The sequence below is a fragment of the Mobula hypostoma genome, chromosome 15 (genome assembly GCF_963921235.1).
Source record: "Mobula hypostoma chromosome 15, sMobHyp1.1, whole genome shotgun sequence".
NCBI lineage: Eukaryota > Metazoa > Chordata > Chondrichthyes > Myliobatiformes > Myliobatidae > Mobula > Mobula hypostoma.
The window spans coordinates 46,365,845-46,389,779 of record NC_086111.1 but is presented as its reverse complement, the minus strand read 5'-3'; the positions used below and the strand labels follow the sequence as shown (position 1 = coordinate 46,389,779).

General features: G+C 40.8%; 1 protein-coding gene across 1 annotated transcript in view; it reads right to left on the bottom strand.

The window, feature by feature from the left end:
• Positions 1 to 23,935, bottom strand: part of LOC134357021 (cadherin-related family member 3-like) — an 88,083-nt gene that overhangs the window by 49,390 nt on the left and 14,758 nt on the right. Inside the window, exons 4-8 of the mRNA XM_063068331.1 lie at positions 18,700 to 18,791; positions 12,584 to 12,675; positions 9,018 to 9,125; positions 7,078 to 7,274; positions 2,188 to 2,365 (exon numbers count right to left, since the gene is read on the bottom strand). Coding sequence (XP_062924401.1) covers positions 2,188 to 2,365; positions 7,078 to 7,274; positions 9,018 to 9,125; positions 12,584 to 12,675; positions 18,700 to 18,791 — 667 coding nt within the window. The remainder of the gene's footprint in view (positions 1 to 2,187; positions 2,366 to 7,077; positions 7,275 to 9,017; positions 9,126 to 12,583; positions 12,676 to 18,699; positions 18,792 to 23,935) is intronic.

Genomic DNA, 23,935 nt, shown 5'->3' with positions numbered 1-23,935 from the left:
CCATTTTGACATGTCACATAATCTGATGAACAAATGAATATATGAAAGTGTAGGAAATAGGAGAAGCACAACAGGCCACCAAGCCCTCAACAAGATTAAAGCTGATCCATATCAATCCCACTCTTCCACCTCAGCCTTTACTTTCCCTAATCCCTGGATTCCCATAGCATCCCAAAATCTGTCGATCTATGATAAAGGTGTAAAGGTGTCCATGACTGATGATCTTATGCCTTTGTGCCTTATACGACACAGAAGCTAGTCAGGAGAGAGCTAAGTATATTATTGCATCACTTATAAGCTGGGAACAACGGAAGTTGGGGATCTAGAGTCTTAGTCCAAAAAAATATTTACAGTAAAGGAAAAAAGATTTTTATAGAAAATTCAGTATATCAAAGGAAAAAAAAATCAGAATCAGGTTTATTATCACTGGCATGTGCCATGAAATTTGTTAACTTAGCAGCAGCAGTTCAATGCAATACATAATATAGAAGAAGAGGAAAAAATAAAATGATAATAAGTAAATAAATAGTATGATCTGCATTTTGTTGCCATTCAAGAAAACACCTATGTAGATTGGTGTAAATCTATGTAAATTGATTACAGTATAATCTATTTTGAATAGATTAAAAATCTAGCAAAAAAACAGAAATAATATATATTTTAAAAGTGAGGTAGTGTCCAAAGATTCAACGTCCGTTTAGGAATCGAATGGCAGAGGGGAAGAAGCTGTTCCTGAATCGCTGACTGTGTGCCTTCAGGCTTCTGTACCTCCTACCTGATGGTAACAGTGAGAAAAGGGCATGCCCTGGGTGCTGGAGGTCCTTATAATGGACACTGCCTTTCTGAGACACCGCTCCTTGAAGATGTACTGGGTACTTTGTAGGCTGGTATCCAAGATGGAGCCGACTAAATTTACAACCCTCTGCAGCTTCTCATAGTCCTGTACAATAACGCCCCCCCCCCCGCCATACTAGACAATGATGCAGCCTGTCAGAATGCTCTCCATGGTACATCTATAGAAGTTTTGGAGTGTATTTGTTGACATGCCAAATCTCTTCAAACTTCCAATGAAGTATAGTTGCTGTCTTGCCTTCTTTATAACTGCATCGATATGTTGGGACCAGGTTAGATCCTCAGAGATCTTGACACCTAGGAACTTGCTCATTCTCACCACTTCTGATCCCTCTATGAGGATTGGTATGTGTTCCTTTGTCTTACCCTTCCTGAAGTCCACAATCAGCTCTTTCGTCTTACTGACATTAAGTGCAAGGCTGTTAGTGCGACACCACTCCACTGGTTGGCATATCTCACTCCTGTGCACCCTCTCGTCTCCACCTGAGATTCTACCAACAATGGTTCTTTCATCAGCAAATTTATAAATGGTATTTGAGCTATGCCTAGCCACATAGTCATAGAGTAGAGCAGTGGGCTAAGCACACACCCCTGAGGTGCACCAGTGTTGATTGTCAGCGAGGAGGAGATATTATCACCAATCCACACATATTGTGGTCTTCTGGTTAGGAATTCAAGGATCCATTTGCAGAGGGAGGTACAGAGGCCCAGGTTCTGTAATTTCTCAATCAGGATTGTGGGAATGATGGTGTTGAATGCTGAGCTATAGTCGATGAACAGCATCCTGACATAGGTACTTGTGTTGTCCAGGTGGTCTAAAGCCATGTGAAGAGCCATTGAGACTGCATCTGCCATTGACCTATTGTGGCCATAGGTAAATTGCAATGGATCCAGGTCCTTACTGAGGCAGGAGTTCAGCCTAGTCATGACCAACCTCTCAAAACATTTCATCATTGTAGATGTGAGTGCTACCGGGTGATAGTCATTAAGACAGCTCACATTATTCTTCTTAGGCACTGGTATAACTGTTGCCTTTTTGAAGCAAGTGGGAATTTAATAGAACTTAATCTCATCTCTCTTTTTGATTGTCAAAAGATTTCCAAAGACGAATAATTTAAGACCAGTCATGAAAGTAAAATAAATACCATAGTATGAGGAAAAGGGAAAAATGTATATTCCCCTTATAATATGAAGATAATAAACTTCCAGTTTTAATACCTTATGAAATGGCATAAATATGAACCTTGTAGTCTTACTTAGTTAAAATCTACATTTTAAGGTTTATTGCTCATTTGCAATAATATGCTGCATTGATGATTTGTATAAACCACTTACCTATAAACAAATGGGTTGCAAGATGGAGCATTGTCATTAACTGGAATAATGTTCGTTCTGACTGGAATAGATGCGCACTTCAGATCTTCATCACATGCTTTAGCAGAGAACGTCTGAACTGTCTGAAATCCATTTTGGTCCCTGTCCATTTGAGAGAAAACAACCACCTTTCCTGTGTCTGAAAGATGAACGAAGTTGAGTCTATATTCTTTTTGACAGGTATGACAGATGTGATGATAGGCACATTGGATATTGCTAGCCTGACAATGTGTAGACTAATCTGCTGTTAAATAAAACTGCACATTGCTAAGAGAGCATTCTCATCATTGACATTCAGGAAACTGTGACTTGGTGCACTTAAATTGTCGTTATCCTAACTACCACTGAATGTACTATCATTATATTTCTTTGTTTGGTGATTCTTTAAAGCCTGCAATCCCTTTAAATAAAGTTACATTGGATAAACATTTCCTTAGGGTCATTGTTAATTTGACACATTAGCTTTTATAAAAACACAGCAAGATAATGAATGAGAGCTATCGTGAGGGCTATTTTTGCGAACATAACACTCAAATTCACCACTTCACAGAAATTAAGAACAAAGACATGTAACAACAGGCCTTCATTTCTGAGCCTGACATTAGCCTGTGACAGCCTGTGGAGAAAACTTCCATAAGCAGAACTTTCATTATCAAATGTTAATAGCGTAGGATCGCTGTTATGCCTCCCTTGAGTTTTTTTTCGGCTGCATTCTAAATGTATATTACTTCGGTAGGATACACATATAAATGATTACCAAGAGTTGCTAGGTGATGAAATTTAAAACACCAAGAGGAAAAAATAAATCAGTACTTCTGAGACAAATTCAGAATTACTTTCTTTATACAAACTGCTGTCATTTGCCTTCAGCTGTTTAGTTTTGTATTCCAGCAGCAATAAGCATCAACTGGAATTGCTATCATATCTAGCCCACTCTTAATCCCCCATTGAAGAAGACGATGTATTAAAAAAACAGGTCATTAGAATATTTCAAACACTTGATTAATAGATTTTTTTATGCATATGGGACCAGTAATCAATCCAGTCTAAACTTGGTCAACATAATGAACTGTATGTCTGTAAAATAGGTCAGCTTAATAAATAATTTCCAACTGTGTTTTATAAGCTAGAGTCAGTAAACTGCAACAGGAAATAAAATATATATTGTAAGCAACCTTCTTCTACTACTGTTGTCTAATTAAACTGACAATTTTTAAATTTATGTACAAACGGTAATTTTTACAGAAAATATTTGAGGCACACAAAGAAAGTAAAGACAATTTAAATTTGATTCACTATTCATGTATAAAACTACCCTTCACAAAAATTTCACAAGTCTGAATGCATTTCCAATTCAGTTTTGCCCTCTACTTGTTCACCACAATTGGTTTTCAGTCAAGCAATGCTTTATTTCTACGTACATGAAAAGCGTGTTGACAGGCTGCATCACAGTCTGGTATGGAAACACCAATGCCTTTGAACAGAAAATCCTACAAAAGGTAGTGGATTTCGCCCAGTACATCACGGGTAAAGCCCTCCCAATCATTGAGCACATCTACATGAAACACTGTCATAGGAAAGCAACACCCATCATCAGAGATCACCACCACCCAGGCCATGCTCCTTTCTCCTGTTGTCATCAGGTAGAAGGTACAAGTGACTCGGAACTCACACCACCAGGTTCAAGAACAGTTACTACCCCATAACCATCAGGCTCTTTATTAAAGGGGATAATTACACTCACTTGCCCATCTATTGAGATGTTTGCATAACCAATGATCTCACTTTAAGACTCTTTATCCCATTATCTCATGATCTCGTTACTTATTGCTATCTATTTATGTTTGCATTTGCATAGTTTGTTGTCTTCTGCACTGGTTGATCTTTCATTGATCCTGTTATGGTTACTATTCTATAGATTTGCGGAGCATGTCCACAGGAAAATGAATCTTGGGGTCATATATGGTGACATATATGTAATTTGATTATAGAATTTACTTTGAACTTTGAACTTCACCTTGTGTTCAAATTCCCCCATGATCTCCCACAATTACAAGTCTTTACTCTCCTCCATCTGTAGGTTTCTGCCCCTGGAAAGCTAGTCTTCTGGAGATCCTTTCTTCCCTTCATGCCATCAGCTGGGCCAATACCTACAGTTGAGTAGGCTGAGCAAACCTGCACATAAAAGTCTCTGCCTCTCTGCCTCTCTACCTTTATCTTTCCTCTTTGGAGCCACTCCTTTAGCACATGCATGAATTGATAGTTTAGTCTTCTTGCCTTTCAAAAGTTGCTTGCTGTTTTATTTTATATATTTTCTTCAGCTATACCTTCGTAAGTGAAACATTCAAATTAAATAAATGTAACCATTCAAAATGTTGGGAACAAACTACAGAAATAATTGAAACATTATCATTCAAATGATGTGAATGCAATGATTCATTTAAATCGCTGAAATATAACCATTTAAAACACAAACGTACAACCATCCAAAAATTGACATGTAAATATTTGAAACATGGAATTAATGCAAAGGATCTGCAGTATTCTCATCATCCTCAGGGTTGGCAATTCAGAAGTTATCTGGGATCTCAATGCAGCAGAAAAAAAAACTTTAAAAGGTATAGGGAGCGCAGGAATAAAATTGTAAGAGAAATCAAAAAATTAAACAAAAGTTATGAAAAAAGTGGTTTAAGACTATAAGCCATGGGAGCAGAATTAGGCCATTTGGCCCATCGAGTCTGCTCTGTCATTTGATTTATTATCTCTCTCAACCCCATTCTCTTGCTTATTGCCCATAACCTTTGATGCCCATAACCTTTGATGCCCATAACCTTTGATGCCCTTACTAATCAACAATAATAATAATAGCTTTATTTATATAACACTTCCCTACATTAAGATTCAGGCTCAAAGTGCTTTACATAGATTGTAAAAATAAATCAATATAGTCATAAAATATGAAGCAAAATTAAAAATCATAAGGACAAACATTATATAGAAAAAATGTAATGAAATATACCAATTTATATAAATGTAATCAACACCAACAGGCACATGAAGACCAAATGAAAAAAGTAGTTTTTAGAAGTGTTCGAAACTTTCCACAGTACTAGCCTGGCGTTTCTCACTCAGTAGAGATTCCAGGTTTAAAAGGCCGCATCACTGGTTCTTATAAGCTTGGCTCTAGGAACACGAAGCGAACCAGTATTCAGGGATCTAACATTATGATTAGGGAAGTAAGGGGATAGACACTCCAAAATATACAGAAGCTAGATTATTCGAAGCCTTATATACAATTAAGAATATTTTAAAAATTCATCCTAAAGGACACAGGCAGCCAGCGTATGATGTCAAAACTGCTGAAGTGTGCTCAGATTTTTTTTTGGGTTAAGAACAAGCGGCAGCCGATTTATATCTTTCTTAGGCAGTCCTGAAAAGAGTGCATTACAGTAGTCTAATTGGTTGAAAATAAAATAAATAAAATCTTGAGAAGTTGTAAGAAATCGAACTCTTGCAATGTTCCTTAAATGAAAGAACGCAGTCTTGATAATATGGTTAATGCGTGATTTGATATTTAGGTCAGAGTCAATAATGACTCCTAAATTATCCACTCCTGCCTTGATTTGTAAGGGCAGATGATTGTGTGTATCTCTAAGATTCACACTAGTCAAGAACCTATCAACCTCTGCTTTAAATACACCAAATGACTTGCCCTGCACAGCTGCATGTTGCAATTAATTCCACAGATTCACCATCCTAAGGCTGAAGAAATACCACCTCAACTCTGTTTTAAAGCGACATGCCTCTATTCTGAAGCTGGTGCCCTTGGTCCAAGACTCTCCCACTAAAGGATGCATCCTCCCTACGACCACTGTACCTAGGGCTTTCAATATTTGATAGGTTTAATGAATATTTTGCAACTGTCTTCACAAAAAAATTGGAGATTATTTTGCTGTAGTTATGGTGAATGTGCTAATTATTAAATGGGATGAACACAGTAGAAGAGGAAATATTCAGCAATTTATCAGCCTTGAAAATAGATAATGGAAAATGGATAACATAATGATAGGCAAGGCAAAGAAAAATATGGATCTAATGAGAACAAATGGGATTCACCTACATAGGTCAGCATGGACCTCAATGAATCTATGAGTCTATATGTCAACAGATCAATAAAGTTATTCAAAAGGCAAAGACATGGAGATCTGAAATAAAAACGGAAATTTCTGGATATATTCAGTAGGTTGGGTGGTATCTGTGGAGAAAGAAGAATTAACATTTGAGGTTTCATCAGAAATTTATAGATAGCAGGACAGGTCAATAAATCGTTCAACAGATAGAAAGAAAACATGTTCCCTTAGCGGAGACATTGATTATAAGCAAGAGATGAAAGTGGAACTGTATACCATTCTAGTTAGTCCACAGCTTGAGCAGTATATCCAGTATTGATCACTGCATTTAACAGAGATGTGTTTGCACTGGACAGGGTGCAGGGGAAATTTACAAAAATGATGCCAGGAATGGAAAATTGCATCTATGATGAAAGGTCAATTAAGCTAGTGCTGTTATCTTCAGAATAGCAGGGCTTGAGTGAAGATGTAGTTGAGGTATATACTGTATAATGATAAATATTTTCTATTTGAAATTATTAGTACAACAATTACAGGGAAGATTAAAAAAAACAGAGCTGTTCACTGAAAGAATGGTAAGAGTTTAGAATTCACAGCCTGAAAGAAGTAGAAACCCCATATAGTTAAACAGTGCTTGGATGTGAAGACCCATTGCCGACAAACCCAAACCTTACAGAAGTTACTAATATTTAAAGAATTGTATAAGTATTGAGAAACTTACCTCTGTCAATGGTGAAATAAGTATTTGCAGGATCAAGCTGGTAGCTGATTTTACTCTTAATATCAACATCTGTAGCTGTGCATGTGGCAATAACTGTTCCAACTGCCAGCTCTTCATCTAACTCTAGAATTGCTGTCTTCCCCGAATTAGAATCTTCTTTCGATTCTGTTTCCTTGCCATTAGTTATACTTTTGAAACTACAAAACAAAACAATCTTAGTTAGACTGAACTAAAACAAAACAGTTTTCAATAAATTCCTGAAAGCTTTATTTGTCTGCTTTAAAAACCACTATAATTATGCCAGACCTTTATATTCATATTCTTTGCTTTAATAGATAAAGTATTTATCAAAGTTAACTGCAATATCTACATGAAGAGCATTTCCAGATGAAATTGAACATGGGCTAATTGTTTCCATGCTGAAGGCAACTAACATTTTGAAAATCTATTAGAAATTAGGTCACTCAAAAACTTCTATAGTTGTACTGTGGAGAGCATTCTGACAGGCTGAATCACTGTCTGGTATGGAGTTTCTACTGCACAGGACCAAAAGAAGCTGCAGAAGGTTGTAAATCTAGTCAGCTCCATCTTGGGCACTAGCCGACAAAGTACCCAGGACACCTTTAGGAAGCGGTGTCTCAGAAAGGCAGCGTCCATTATTAAAGACCTCCAGCACCCAGGGCATGCACTTTTCTCACTGTTACCATCAGGTAGGAGATACAGAAGCCCGAAGGCACACACTCAGTGATTCAGGAAAAGCTTCTTCCCCTCTGCCATCCAATTCCTAAATGGACTTTGAAGCTTTGGACACTACCTCACTTTTTTTTAATAAACAGTATTTCTGTTTTTGCACATTTTTTAAATAATCTATTCAATACATTGCTATTCAAATATCATGCTATTCTAAATGCAAAATTCTAACAAAAAAATGTGTGTGAATCTCTCAGGGAAAAAATATTTTCACAGTTGCTGTGGTATGGGAACTTTCAAGAGAAAGATCCATATTTTGGGTACAATTTGATTGGCATCATACTGAATAAAATGATAATATTTGTTGCCAACGAGAACTGGCCACTATCCCTGGTGGTTACAAGAAATCTACCTGTCTGAATATTGAAACATGCAAAAGGCACAGTAAATGCTTTAATGTGGCTTGACTGGCAATAGTGGATTGCCACACAGGCCCCTCAACTAGTTGTATACTTTGATAATGAATGAACTTTTGAACTAGCATTCAACAATAATCTAAAGTATATTAACTGTAAGTTTGGTCTGTTCATTTCAGTTCCTGGTCAACTTAAAGCTTTCAGACATTCAAAGATAATTGCTACCCACTGTAAGTTATTTTCAGAGCAAACTCAGCATGATAGCTGATGCAAAAACTGGATTTTGATTTGCCAGTGCACCATTTGAGAAGATGTGTTTGGTATCAATAAGATGACTTAACTGAATCTCTACCTGGTTTTTCTAACCTGTGAACAATGAATCTGGGTGCAACAAAGATGATGTGTTGATGTCCAATACAAAAATTTCTTCACTTAAATATGTACTTACTTTAAAATGTAACAAAGTGGGGAGTTTCAAGATTGAGACTTTACAACAAAATGTTTACCAGAGATTTCAATACTGAAGTACCTTCACCTGTGAAATTGTGAAAGTTTTGAATCAATAGTTCATAACTAAAGACATTTATTCTTATTTCAGGTGAAGACATAAAACAGATCAATTTTACATATATCCAATTTATCAGGACTTTCCACATCAACTCAGAAATTCTGCTGGAAATCACTCAATGTTTTCTGGTTCTTAGGGTCAGGACATTGTAAGTACTTGAATTTGTGGAATGCTGTGGCAGTAAATGGGGCCATTGGCAGCAGTACAAATTGGCAAGAGCGGCCTTAATATATCTTACAGCTCATTAAATAATTATCAAGACTTACGTGCAAGATAATACTGGACTGTTATCATTGACATCGGTGATGAATACATTCACGGTTCCAGTAACAAAGAGACCACTTGCATCATTTACCTTCGCTGCCAAGGAATAGCTTCAAATTACAAAGATATGTATTAGCTAGAAAATTCTGTTAGAAAGAAGATGTACATAATAATTGATATTATAAAAAGAACACCAAGATACATGTGAATACATACGTCTACATGTAGTATTCCTGGGAATCTCTCAGCTTTACAATATGTATCTCAATGACTTGGATAAAGGAACTGAGAGTCAGAAATCCAAGTTTACACAAAGCAGCATTTTGGGAGGGGAGTAAATAGTTGACATTCTAGGCCAACACCTTTCACCAAGACCTCAAACATCAACTGTTTACACCCACCCCCTATAGATTCTGCCTGACTTGCGGAGTTCCTGCAGCATTTTGTGCATGTTGCTCAAGATTTCCAGCCTCTACACAGAATCTCTAGTGTTTACAAGATTACGAGGAGATTCATTAAGTTGTGTTGAACAAGAAATTACAAAAGGGGAAACCGAGTGAACAAAAAGGTAGCAGATGGATTTCAATGTATGGACATGTAAAGTAATCCATTTTGAATTTTTGCCTTACGGTTTTTTTTTAAATAGTATAAATGGCAAAATGACAATTTTTTATTATTTCATGTAAATAAGAGAATTTGCAGGAATTCTACACATGGATGTGAAAATCCTAAACTTGTCGGCAATCATCAACCCTACACTGATGATGCCTACAATACAAATTTAATATGGGGTTCAATAAAGTTATTCAGTTACTTCAACTAAGTGATTCTCTTTATTTACAAAGTTAACTTGGCTGACTTTGTACCATTCTCTTTTAAAGGCAGAAAACAGCTGCAAGAAATCTAGCGGCAGATTTTAATTTAGTTTGTTCAGGGGAAAAAATAAAGGTCTTATCAAACCTTTCCCATGAATTATTAACTTAGATGATTTTAAAAGTTTCTACAGGTTTCATTAAGTTTTAAATTTGTGCGTAAATATTTTTATTTTATTTTATTTCGAGATACAGACCCTTCCAGCTCTTCGAGCCACACCACCCAGCAACCCACCGATTTAACCCGAGTTTAATCACAGAACAATTTGCAATGACCAGTTAACCTACTAATTGGTAATTCTTTGGAATGAGGGAGGAAACTGGAGCACCGGGAGGAAACCTACACATTCATGGGAAGGAACATGCAAACTTGCTTCCAGAGGACACTGGAATTGAACTGCAAACTCTAATACCGCGAGCTGTAATAGTGGTTCACTAACCGCTACACTACCTTGCTCCTGAGTTTAGGGAGAACCTCTGATTGTGTTAAAAAGTCTAAGCATAATGCTGAACAAAGTAATAACTCAGGATGGGACATGAGGATTTGCTGAACATTTTTCAGTCCTTTAGTATTTGCTAGTGGAAGGAACTTTGAAGGAATGGGGTTAGGATTTATATCAAGGTCAGCACTGTTGCCTGCAAAATCCAAATCAATACTTTCTTAATGGTATGACACTAGAGACTGTCGAGGAGCAGATAATAATTCTCAAAAAAATTCACAAATGCCAAAAGTAATGAAAAAAGTGGTCTACCATTTATGTTTCAGTTTTTAAAGATCATTCTCTCTTTCATACTCTCATTTCAGGAAGGTGCTACCTGGAAAGAAGCTAACAATAACTCTTGTTCCTCTCCACACACATCTGACGGCAACCTTTACCATTTCTTTAGCATTTGTCTATTTTTTTTATTTTATGAGGTGGAGTAGCTGGCTTGACACTCAACCCAGCACGGATAAAAAGCATGCAAGGAGCTGGCCGGAATTGAACCCGGGACCACTCACCTTGAAGTCTGGTGCTGATGCCACTACACCGCCAACCAGCTAACCATAACTTTTCTATAAAATATTCAAGTTCACATGGATCATAGCTATCTCAGCAGACTTTTTGGCTGACATTATACCTTAGCATCCATTTCCATTCCATCAGTCTTCCTCTATCTCACCATTCCCTGGGGGTTGAGACTGATTTGCTTCCATTCTGCGTCTGTGGGGGTTTGATGTAGTGAGACATGCAAACTCTGCCTTAGGCGGGACAACTGGCCAGTTTTAAGGTGGCGCACTCCTCCCACCATTTACAGTGGCCTTGCTCCAAATGAATAGACTCCAGGTTTTCAAAGCTGTCTTGAATGCCCCTTCTCCATTTTGAGTAGTCCTGGGATAGGGGCTCCCACAATTCGGTGGGGTCATTACACTTTTTCAAAGAGACTTTGAAAACAGCCTGTTACTCACACACTATGACGGAGCCTGAATCTTTCTTCAGTCTGCTGTTTGGCATGGAGACAATATAACCTGCCCATTGGAACTGATTGAAGGGAATTCGGACCTCAATGCTGGGAGTGTTATATGGGAAGATGAAGTTGGTATATTGGTATATTATCTTTCCAGTGGATTTGGAGAATTTTGTAAAGACAGAATTGGCGGAATCTCCCTCATGAGGTGTAATCTATGACACAAAAGTGTTCAGTCAACTGGATCTCTAATCCTGTGAGGCAGTGGTTCTACTAGCTGTGATACTGTGCTAGCCTGTGCTGGAACCATTCTATGATTCTATCATTTTCTATTTATGACTGGATTAGAATCTCATTTTGTTTAAATCAATATTTAAAATCTGTTTTACTACTAATAAGCTCCTGTATTTCATTAATCTCATTGAATTTCATATAAAACCAAAAGCTTGCATCTAACAATAGAAGGAATTAACTGAATTTACCCCTATAAGCACTGAGCTGACATTGTCACAGAAGTTGGAGAAAATATGGCAACTTAGTAGCTATGATGTTTAATGTTATGCATAAATGGAGAAATTTAAAGAAAAATGTGGATACCTAGGAACTATAGTCCTACACTGACCTTAGAATGTTGTCCCGAGGGCAGAATGCAGTTTTTGGCACTGAGATCACTGCACAACTCCACATTTTGTTGCACTGTCTCTGAGGTTTCTGCAGATACACTTCTAAGAACCACACCCACACATGCTCATGATTGTCTCAGTTATCAGCATAATAAAGCTAAAACTTGGCTCTAAGATGCTACTTGGATCAGTTAAAAAACAGTATTTTTTTGGATTCAGATTTTGGGTTCCAGACCCACTTCAGAACCTGAGCATGTAATTTCAGTCTAGTGTTCAGAATCTATTGTTATATGCAGCTTCATAAAACAACATCATACAGAAATATTTTAGGCTGTTCAGATGAATGTATAAACTTGCAATCAAAGGACAGAACTTGTTTCTTTTAAATGGTATCACCCCGCAACTAAAACAAAGTTATCCCTAACTATGTTTGTTTTAGAGTTAGTGAATTTTGCCTTGTTCACACCCAAACAACTGAGACTGCATTTCAGAAGTAAATAATAAACTTTGAAGCCCTTTTTGATGTCCTAAAAAGGACAGGTTAAGATGTTTTGTGAGTACAAACGTCTTTTATTCTTTATTGGAAAAGCAGATTGATGCAAATACGCTGAATTATGTTTGATTTACCTCTTTGATGCACTTTCATAATCAAGAGTCTTCCCAACAGATATTGAACCTGTAGCACCGATCTGGAAGTCTGTGGTGCCTGATAATGAATACTGTCAGAAACAATAACACCAATTTAAATGCTTGAATAATAATATTTTGAAAAACATACAGTTAATTTATTTTGTTAATCTGAGTGCTTTTTAAGTTTCTAACATCTGTTCAAATCAAAATCTAATGCAAAATATACCCACAATATACGGCTATAGGAGGTTTGTAATTTTAACTCTTGTATTTGATTTCCCTCTTGACTAATGCAGGTTAATTATGGATCATAATTAACTCAAGACATGAAATGATAGCAGGAGTGGACATTCAGCCCCCTCCCCAGGCAGGCTCTGCCATTCAGTAGGATCACAGCTAATCTGTTCTTGAACTCAGCTCCAATTATCTGCCCAATCCCCATAATTCTAGATTCCCTACAGTCCAAAAACAGAACATATTCATGTTGGAGATGAAGCAGTGATTCTTCCTCTACTATTTTTTTCTGAGACAGAAGTTCAAAAGGTGCACAATCCTCTGAAGGAAGAAATTCCTCCCCATCTTAAAGAGACAAATCCTTGCCCTGAGGCAGTACAGACCCAATATGCTTAACGTTTTAATTCTCTCCTTAGCTAGAAAAAAGCAAGCCTGCAATCAAAGCAAATGTATCTTTCCTTAATTAAGCAGAGAGAACAAAATGCGCTGCTCCAGGTCTGGTTTTACCAATGTGTAGTGACACCAACATGACGATCAATTTTACATCCCAAGAACTCTTGCAATCTGACATAAAAAGAAATAATCAGCGTTATATCAGAGAGTACCCATGACTTTAATGGATTCTGTTCTGATCGGATTTTTCATTTGCTGGTGACATGATGATATTACCTATGACAAAGCTTTTCATTTAAATGAATTGCCTATTTTCCATATCCATGCTAAGCAAAGAATAAATCACTGTTGCAAACAAATATTTTACAATTACTTTTTAATTGCCAATCGGAGAAGAAAGGAATTAAGTGAATGTACTTCATGTTACAGTAGATGAGGCCATTGCCTCACTTTTGGGACTTGAGCTAGGGTCAAGCCTCAAAGTGAACTGGAAGTTCCTCCTCTGTGGCCCAAAGACATGCAGTGGCATGACAGCTTCGGTAGATGTGTTTACAGCATAGAATAAACTTGGCTCATGTAAGGGGGTTTCGACTTATATGTTACTGCAGAGGCTAATTAAAATGGCGTCTTTGTTATGTTAATGTGGGGAATGCGGCTTTGTTGTGTTAAACGCTGAGAAAGTTTGCGCTAGCAGCTTGTTTTGGTTTAGAGTGTGATAAGAAATATGTTATTAACCAATTGGGATAGTTGTTACGTTTTTGGTGTATTTAAAGATACTGTATGCGCGGGGTTTTGGGGCAGAAGGCGGGAGAGCGAGACAGAGGATGGACGAGGTGCTGTGATGTCCGCTAACGGGGTCGGACCCCGAGGAGGGCGTTCGGCAAGGAGACGGAAACGAACTCGTGTGGAGCGTCTGGTTGACCACCGTTGGTGGTCCCAGGCGGCCGGTCGAGGTAGTCCGAGGGGTCGCAGGGTGAAGAAGAAGGTCCTTGAGCTCCAACTGTTTTGTGCACGACGAGATTGAACTTTGATAAGTGTGGCGCCTTTTATTTTCCTTTTATATTTTATTCTCTCTTAATTATATAGTTCCAGTGATATCTATAAACTGTAAATCATTTAATTGCATCTGGTGTATTGTCTGTTATTTGGGCGGGGTGGGGTACCTCACACAGCATCCACACAAACTATTACCCAGTTTGGTGGGGCCGAGGCTGTTTCCCTAGATGACAGCGAGCCGAGCGACCCTCAGGGTGGCCGGGGGGGGGGCTACATTGTGAGGGCTCGTCCGGGATTTGATCTACTGGTATGCTGTGTGGGTGCCCTGTTTAAATCTGTAATGTGTGTCTCTGTGGGTTATTTGCTGGTTATTGCTGTACGCATGGTGGGTGTGGTCTTTGTTCGAGTTCAGGCTGGCATTGACGAGTTGGAGGCGGCACTCGGGGCTGCCCATGCTGTTGGGAGAGAGAGGAAAGAGTGGTCTGATTTGGAGGTAGGGTCTGCGAATAAATGTTCTAGCTCTGGCAGGCTCCGCCTGGCACTTGGGATAGTGTCCACCCCTAGAGGGGCGGAGGCGTGTGAGACGTGGGCGGAGCGGATCTCTCAGTTGTTAGATGAGTGGCAGTGCTCGGTCGAGGGAGAGCGACAGGGATTGATTGAAAGTTTGAGTAGGCGGGCTGGTGACGGTGTTAGAGCTGTCAGGTTCACTTACACTGTAGTGACAGCTGTCAGTTATTTGAAAGGCGGGGGAAAGTTTTCAGTGTGTCTTCTCTGGCTAGGAGGGTGGCTAAATTGCTTGCAGTGCCACGGGGATCATTTCAGGGGATCAGCCCCTCCTTCAGTTGTTCAGCTGATCAGAGAGGTGTCGGGAAACTTAGTGGAGGCCCAGTGGGGGAACGGCTTGGGGTCTCTGGGGAAGCACGTTCCCAGCAATGTACCGATGAACTGCGGAAAGGAGAAGACCCTATTCCTGAAGGCTTAGAGGGGCCACGCCCCAGGGTGTCGCTATGGATAGAGTGAAGCAATGTTAAAGCTATCCTCGACCCTGGGGCACAGGTCAAGTTGTTGTACAGTTCGTTTTATAACCGGTGTCTAAAGCATTTACCCTTGACAACTGCACGGGCACCGGAGATTCTGGGTACCAGTGCTTGTAGTTATCCAGAAGACGATGATTGGTTAATGACCCTGGAGTTCACGGAGGCATTTTCTGGGCACCCAGCGTGTCGAGTTCCTTCTGAGGACGTGTGTAGCAACCTTGAGCCGGTACTGAATTTAAACGAGACCCAGCGGTGGTACGGCCTGGGGAAAGTAGCTGAGGGTGAGACCCTCTTAGTAGATGCTCCGGACTACCACGAGGGAGGGGAGTTGACAGCTGAAGACACCTCAGTGAGAGAGAGGTCACGGCAACTGGACCCTAGCGGTGTGGAAGATGAAGGCAGCGTGTGTGTGGATGATGCGATGTGGTTTAATGTGCTGGATCTGAGGAGTGGATGTTGCCAGATCCCGAGGAGTGCGGCTGTTGAGCCGAAGACGGCCGTTACTAGTTCCCTAGGATTCTTCCGATCCGAAAAGATGCCCCAGGGCATATCCGGAGCCCCTGCATCCTTCCCGTGGGGCATGAGGAAGACCAGGGGGGAAGTGAAGGTGTGTGGAGCTTTGGCGTATGTGGATGACCGCCTAGAGCTTGGATTCGCCTGGGGGGACTATGAAGTGAGACGAGTGGCTGAGCCCAGGTGACCGAAGCGAAGTGTCAAATGTGGAGGAGTTTTTGGCTGGAGGAGTTTGGTGCAATGTGAGAAAAATGACCTGACATACCAGTTGAACTTCCTGGTGTTGGGACAGACAGTGGTGGACTGGGGCATGGAAACCCAGGTCGTCAATCTGAATGGGACACAGGGAAGCGAGGGGATTTGCACCACACTGCGGTCATGTACTGATGAATTAATCCAGCGAGAAGAAATAATGACCCCACCTTCGAAGGGATCAGCAGAAACTCAAGACGTCCTTTCAGAACAGATTGGAAGACTTACAAGTTGGGGAAGATCAAGGAAGTGTTCTGACTAAGGTCAACAGAAAACCAAGAGCCCAGGGAGGGGAGTTTGACTACACTGCCGAGGAGGTGAAGAAATGGAGGACAGATCTCGGAAAAGGGAGGTGGACGCTTGAAAGGAACCTGAAGATGACAATCGTAAGTTTAAAAGAAGTGGAAAAACTGAAAGTTGACTTGGAAGACGTCCTCAGGAAGAAACCACCAGAGGCTGAACATCCTTTAACTGCTGCTTTTCGGGTCAGGGTGGAAGAAGCTGGTGGGGTAACTGCGTCTCAGATTGAGATGGCCAAGAACCCTGAGTCAGAACTGTTGAGGCTGTGGCGAGAGTTGAAGGAGTCCCCGAAGAAGCTGACGTCTTGACTGCAGGAGGCTGAAGGGGTAGCCCCGGCTAAATGTTTCAGTTTGGAGAAACTCAAACAGCAGCTACCGATCGAGGGAATGAGGAAGAATATGGATTCGAAGGATGATGTGCTGCACATGTGGTACATGCTGCCTTTCGCTAACTTCCCCGTGATTGAGGAAGAGACCTTTGGCCCTTCTCCCACTGAGTCAGGTGTAGTGGGGAGGGCTAGCTGTGGGCAGTCAGAGTTACAGCAGGATCAGGAAGGAGGAGAGGCGGGGCCCCGGACACAGGACGGGGGCTCCGAGCTGTAGTGGTGGCCTGAGTGAGAGAGGAGTTGGCAAGCAGGCCCGAGGTATCCCTAGTAGTGTCTGAGCCTTTTGGGTTTAGGTGAGGGAGTACGGAGGTCTCAGAGGGTTAAGAAGCTCCCAGATAGGTTGGCCTATGTAGTGCCCATGGGATGGGAGTAAGGTCCACTGTTTGAGGAGCACCGTCACTGTGTGTATCTGTGTATGTGTGTGTTGTGTGTCTGCAGGACTGGTTGGCGAATTATTTAAAAGTCATGAGGACATGACTTTATTTGGTGGGGGAGAGTGTAAGGGGGTTTCGACTTTTATGTTACTGCGGAGGCTAATTAAAATGGCGTCTTTGTTATGTTAATGTGGGGAATGCAGCTTTGTTGTGTTAAACGCTGAGAAAGTTTGCACTAGCAGCTTGTTTTGGTTTAGAGTGTGATAAGAGGGTGCTATTAACCAATTGGGATAGTTGTTATGGTTTTGGTGTATTTGAAGATACTGTATGCGCGGGGTTTTGGGGCAGAAGGCGGGAGAGCGAGACAGAGGATGGACGAGGTGCTGTGATGTCCGCTAGCGGGGTCAGACCCCGAGGAGGGCATTCGGCGAGGAGATGGAGACGGACTCGTGTGGAGCGTCTGGTCGACCACCGTTGGTGGTCCCAGGCGGCCAGTTGAGGTGGTCCGAGGGGTTGCAGCGTGAAGAAGAAGGTCCTTGAGCTCCAACTGTTTTGTGCACGAAGAGATTGAACTTTGATAAGTGTGGCGCCTTTTATTTTCCTTTTATATTTTATTCTCTCTTAATTATATAGTTCCAGTGATATCTATAAACTGTAAATCATTTAATTGCATCTGGTGTATTGTCTGTTATTTGGGCGGGGTGGGGTACCTCACACAGCATCCACACAAACTAATTACCCAGTTTGGCGGGGCCGAGGCTGTTTCCCTAGACGAAAGCGAGCTGAGCGACCCTGAGGGTGGCCAGGCGGGCTACGCTCAAAATTAACAACCTCTTGCAAATAGACCACAGAGAGAAGAGTTCAGAGAGGATATGAAAGTGCTCTATTAGTACCCGTTCTAACTGTCTAGGGTGCAAACCCTCACTAATTTTTATAGATGCTCCGTAGAAAGCATTCTTCTAGGGTGCATCACAATCTGGTATGGAAGTTGTCCTGTCCAAGACGAAAGAAGCTGCAGAAGATCGTGAACACGGCGCAGCACATCACACAAACCAATCTTCCATACTTGGACTCACTTTACACCGCACGCTGTCGGAGCAGTGCTGCCAGGATAATCAAGGACAAGACCCACCCAGCCAACACACTTTTCGTCCCTCTTCCCTCCGGGAGAAGGCTTCAGGAGCTTGAAGACTCGTACGGCCAGATTTGGGAACAGCTTCTTTCCAACTGTGATAAGACTGCTGAACGGATCCTGACCTGGATCTAGGCTGTACCCACCAAACATCCAGACTTGCCTCTGGGTTTTTTTTGCACTACCTTACTTTCCATTTTTCTATTTTCTATTTATGATTTATAATTTAAATTTTTAATATTTACTATCGATTTGTAATCCAGGGAACAGGAAGCGCAGAATCAAATATCGCTGTAATGATTGTACATTCTAGTATCAATTGTTTGGCGACAATAAAGTACAAAGTATAAAGTAGAGCATAGAAGCTCATCAACTGTATTTAGGCAAACTGTCCAGTCAGGGTAAGGGACCTGGGTATGATTGATGCAGCTTTTCCTTGCTCATTGCAAGTATTCCTGAAAAATAAGAAAACTTCAAAATGAATAAATAGCTTGTACCTCTAGGACATCATTTTTGTCTGGATCTTTCGCTGAAACTTTGTATATTACTGTGCCAACCGGAGTATTTTCTGCAATATAAACTTCAGCATCTGCAAAATCAGATTAGTTTCAAAGCTCAAAATCACAGTGTTTAATGAAAAAACATAAGCTATTTCTTTACAGTTAAATGCATTTGTGCCCTCCATCTCCTTCGACTTTGACAGCGGGACTGCAAAAGAAGAGCCAGACAGTAGACAGGAGATGCTTCAGAATGATCCACAGCAGCTCCTATACAGACCATGTCTCAAATGACAAAGCATGATGAACCTTCACCCAACGCATGAGGCAGCACGAAGATCTACTGTCCACAGTAAAGAAGAGGAAATTGAGATGGTATGGCCACATAACAAGATCAAGTGGATACTCGAAGACTATTCTTCAGGGAACAGTTTAGGGGGAAAGAACAAGGGGCAGACAGAGGAAGAAATGGGCAGACAATATTGCAGAGTGGACCGGAGAGAGCTTTGCCACAACCCAGGCATTCACCCACAACTATGAGAAATGGAGGCAGCTGGTGCAGCGCCCTTACAGCCCAGGGTTGCGGGACCCACAACCATAAATGCAACCCAAAGAAACAATGCACTTTAATGATCGACGAAAAATTAAACTCTTGTGAAACAGATCTTGTGGGCCAGGAAACCAAAACAATTATCAATGGACAAATGTTTAAGATCCTTTCTAGAAGGACGTCCCTCTGCTCTGAGGCCGTGTCCTCTAGTCTCAGACTGTCCCACCATAGGAAACATCCTCTCCACATCCACTCTAACAAGGCCTTCCATCATTTGATAGGTTTCAATTAGGTCATCCTTCATTCTTCTGAATTCTAGTGAATACAGCCCAGAGCTGTCAAATGATCTTCATATGACGAGTCATTCAATACTAAAATCATTTTCATGAGCCTCCTTTGAACCCTCTCCAGTTTCAGCACATCCTTTCTAAGATAAGGGCCCCAAAACTGCACACAATACTCTAAGTGAGGCCTCACTAGTGCATTATAAAGTTTCAACATTACATCCTTACTCTTATATTCTAGTCCTCTCGAAATGAATGCTAACATTAAAATTGCCTTCCTCGCCATCGAGTCAACCTGCAAATTAACCTTGAGGGAACCCTGCACAAGAACTCTCAAGTCCCTTTGCACTTCTTTTTTTTTGTATTTTCTCTCTATTTTGAAAACAGTCAATCCTTTTAATACTTCTGCCAAAGTGCATGACCATACACTTCCCGAAACTGTATTCCATCTGCCATTTCTTTGCCCATTTTCCTAATCTGTCTAATTCCTTCTCTACTCCTTCAAAATCACCTGCCCCTCCAGCTGCATATCGTCTGCAAACTTTGCAACAAAGCTATCAATTCCATCATCCAAATCATTGACATATGACGTAAAAAGCATCGGTCCCAACACAGACCCGGTGGAAAACCACTAGTCACCGGCAGCCAACCAGAAAAGGCTCCCTTTATTCACACTCTTTGCCTCCTGCCAATCAGCCACTGCTTTATCCATGCTAGAATCTTTCCCGTAATACCTTGGGCCTGTAACTTGTTGAGCAGCCTCATGTGTGACACCTTGTCAAAGGCTTTCTTTTTTTCTAGTAATTCAAATTTTTATTATTATTTATTCTTATTTTACAAAGCAGCACAGCATATCATAGAGCAGATAGAGTACAACATATTTACACAGCCATCCCATGACAGGAAAACAAGTAAACCTTAGAAACAGAAAGAAGTTCTAATTTAAGTTTAAATTATCATACAACCAAAATTGATCTCATGCATCTTGCACTTTTCCCTCACTGTTAATTCTTCCCAACATGTGTTCATATGATGAAATCTTAATCATTTCTTCAGTCCATTCCTTCACAGTGGGACATCTGTTTGTTTTCCAGTTTTGCAATATAATTCTTGCAATTGTGATGAGACCTACCTTTAAAATAGTGAACTTGTCATTGTTTACATTAGGTATCATTGTCCTGTCACCCAAGAGACAAAGCCATGGGCACAAGGGCAGTGTGGAACCCGACCAAATCCCCAACAAATCAAGAACTTCACACCAAAATGGACGAACCATGGAACACTCCCAAATCATGTGAAAATACAAACGTTTGTATGTGCCCACCTCATTTTTACATTTCCAGCATAAATTATTATCAACAATCCCCATTTTGTATAGGCTAGTTGGTGTCCAATACTATCTTATATTGAATAAATTTCCCTCTCGCTTCCCTAATATGTCTACCCACATTTGATAAAATATTTGACCACTCATTATCTGCAATATCGCTTCCAAGATCCTTCTGCCATACTGCTTTGAGAGTGTTACACGATTCACCCACAGAATGCTCGAACATTTTATAAAACACTGAGGCTTTATGAACTTTCTGTGGTAATGTAAAGTATTCAGTTAAAGGGTTACTTTGTGGGTCATCGTTCTTGAATATGCTACTAATGCAATGTCTTATTTGCAAATACTTCCAAAAATACCCTTTATCTACAAAGTTATATTTCCTCTGCAAATCTACATATGACATAAAAATCCCATTCTCATAGAGATCGCCTACTGTATTTACACCTTTAATCTTCCATTCTTTCCAGTACCCCATTCTTTTCCCAATGCATATCTCGGTTATTCCAGAGCGAGGAGTATAACTGGTTTAAATGTGACATTCTACAAGCTTTATGAATTGTACTCCACACACTCCTTGAATGAGATAGTATAGGATTTAGATTAGTCTTTTTTTCCACATGTTATGAGAGGATGTTAAGGGGAGAATGTGGTGCAGCCAGGCTCCGTTCTATAATTACCCAATCTATATCAACATCAGCCCAGTCCCAATGTTTAGCTAACTTGGTCATTTCAAAGGATAATTTATATGCCCTGACGTCTGGTAGACTGAGTCCATCCGTGTCCCTGGACATTCACATCTTACTCATTTTAAGGAAGAGGTGCAGTCGACGTTTCAGGCCGAGACCCTTCGTCAGGACTAACTGAAGGAAGAGTGAGTAAGGGATTTGAAAGCTGGAGGGGGGGGGGGGAGATGCAAAATGATAGGAGAAGACAGGAGGGGGAGGGATGGAGCCGAGAGCTGGACAGATGATAGGCAAAAGGGGATACGAGAGGATCATGGGACAGGAGGTCCGGGAAGAAAGACAAGGGGGGGGGGGACCCAGAGGATGGGCAAGAGGTATATTCAGAGGGACAGAGGGAGAAAAAGGAGAGTGAGAGAAAGAATGTGTGCATAAAAATGAGTAACAGATGGGGTACGAGGGGGAGGTGGGGCCTTAGCGGAAGTTAGAGAAGTCGATGTTCATGCCATCAGGTTGGAGGCTACCCAGACGGAATATAAGGTGTTGTTCCTCCAACCTGAGTGTGGATTCATCTTTACAGTAGAGGAGGCCGTGGATAGACATATCAGAATGGGAATGGGATGTGGAATTAAAATGTGTGGCCACTGGGAGATCCTGCTTTCTCTGGCGGACAGAGCGTAGATGTTCAGCAAAGCGGTCTCCCAGTCTGCGTCAGGTCTCACCAATATATAAAAGGCCACATCGGGAGCACCGGACGCAGTATATCACCCCATTCTGACATGTCTATCCACGGCCTCCTCTACTGTAAAGATGAAGCCACACTCAGGTTGGAGGAACAACACCTTATATTCCGTTTGAGTAGCCTCCAACCTGATGGCATGAACATCGACTTCTCTAACTTCCGCTAAGGCCCCACCTCCCCCTCGTACCCCATCTGTTACTCATTTTTATGCACACATTCTTTCTCTCACTCTCCTTTTTCTCCCTCTGTCCCTCTGAATATACCTCTTGCCCATCCTCTGGGTCACCCCCCCCTCCTTGTCTTTCTTCCCGGACCTCCTGTCCCATGATCCTCTCGTATCCCCTTTTGCCTATCACCTGTTCAGCTCTCGGCTCTATCCCTCCCCCTCCTGTCTTCTCCTATCATTTTGCATCTCCCCCTCCCCCTCCAGCTTTCAAATCCCTTACTCACTCTTCCTTCAGTTAGTCCTGACGAAGGGTCTCGGCCTGAAACGTCGACTGCACCTCTTCCTATAGATGCTGCTTGGCCTGCTGCGTTCACCAGCAACTTTGATGTATGTTGCTTGAATTTCCAGCATCTGCAGAATTCCTGTTGTTTACTCATTTTAATCCTGGCCTTCTTCTTATCCCATAGAAAATCCCTGATAATTTTGTTGTATTGCTTGTAGATCAAATCTGATATACTTAAAGGAAGCATCATAGAAAGATAGTTAAACTGAGGTGCTATGACCATTTTAACTACATTGACTTTACCCCAGAGTGACAGTCTCAGAGCCCCCTACATATCCAGATTATTTCTTATCCTACTTAATAATGGGTCATAACTTAAAGTAATTATTCCATCCAAATTCTGACTAAGTTTGACCCCCAGATATTCATTCCAACTGGCACCCATCTGAAATTAAACTGAGATACTGAATTTGAAAAAGACAATTTTGACATTGGCATAGCCTCAGATTTATTGCAGTTGTTTTTATAACCAGATACCTCAGAGTATAATTGAAATGTTTTCATTTGTGGGGGTAAGGAGTTAGATGGGTCTCTAATCAGTAATAAAATATCGTCAGCATATAACATCAGTTTATGATCCTTTCCACCTCCCTTCACTCCTCTAACATTTGGATCTGTTCTAATCATGACTGCCAGCAGTTCCAAAAAAATCATAAGTAACAGTGGGGAGAGGGTGCAGCCTTGGTGTGTACCCCGTGAGATGTTGAAAAATGGGGATATGATACCACGTGTAATAACTGCAGCCTTGGGATTTTTATACAAAATTCTAACCCATGATTTAAAGATAGAGCCAAACCCAAAGAATGACAAGGCTGTGGTTAAAAATCTCCACTCAACCCTGTCAAAGGCCTTTTCAGCATCCAAGGAGATGGCAGTAACTGAGATACTACTTGGGGAGTTCAGCCATATTAAGTGTAGTAATCTCCTTACATTGTCAGTTGAGGATCTGCCTTTAATGAAGCCAACCTGGTCAGTATTAATTATAGATGGCAATACTTTCTCTAATCGCAAAGCCAGTATTTTAGTCAGTATCTTACAGTCAAAGGCTTTCTGATCTTCCAAGACACAACATCAACTGATTCTCCTTTGTCTATCCTGCTTATTATTTCTTCAAAGACTTCCAACAGAATTGTCAGGC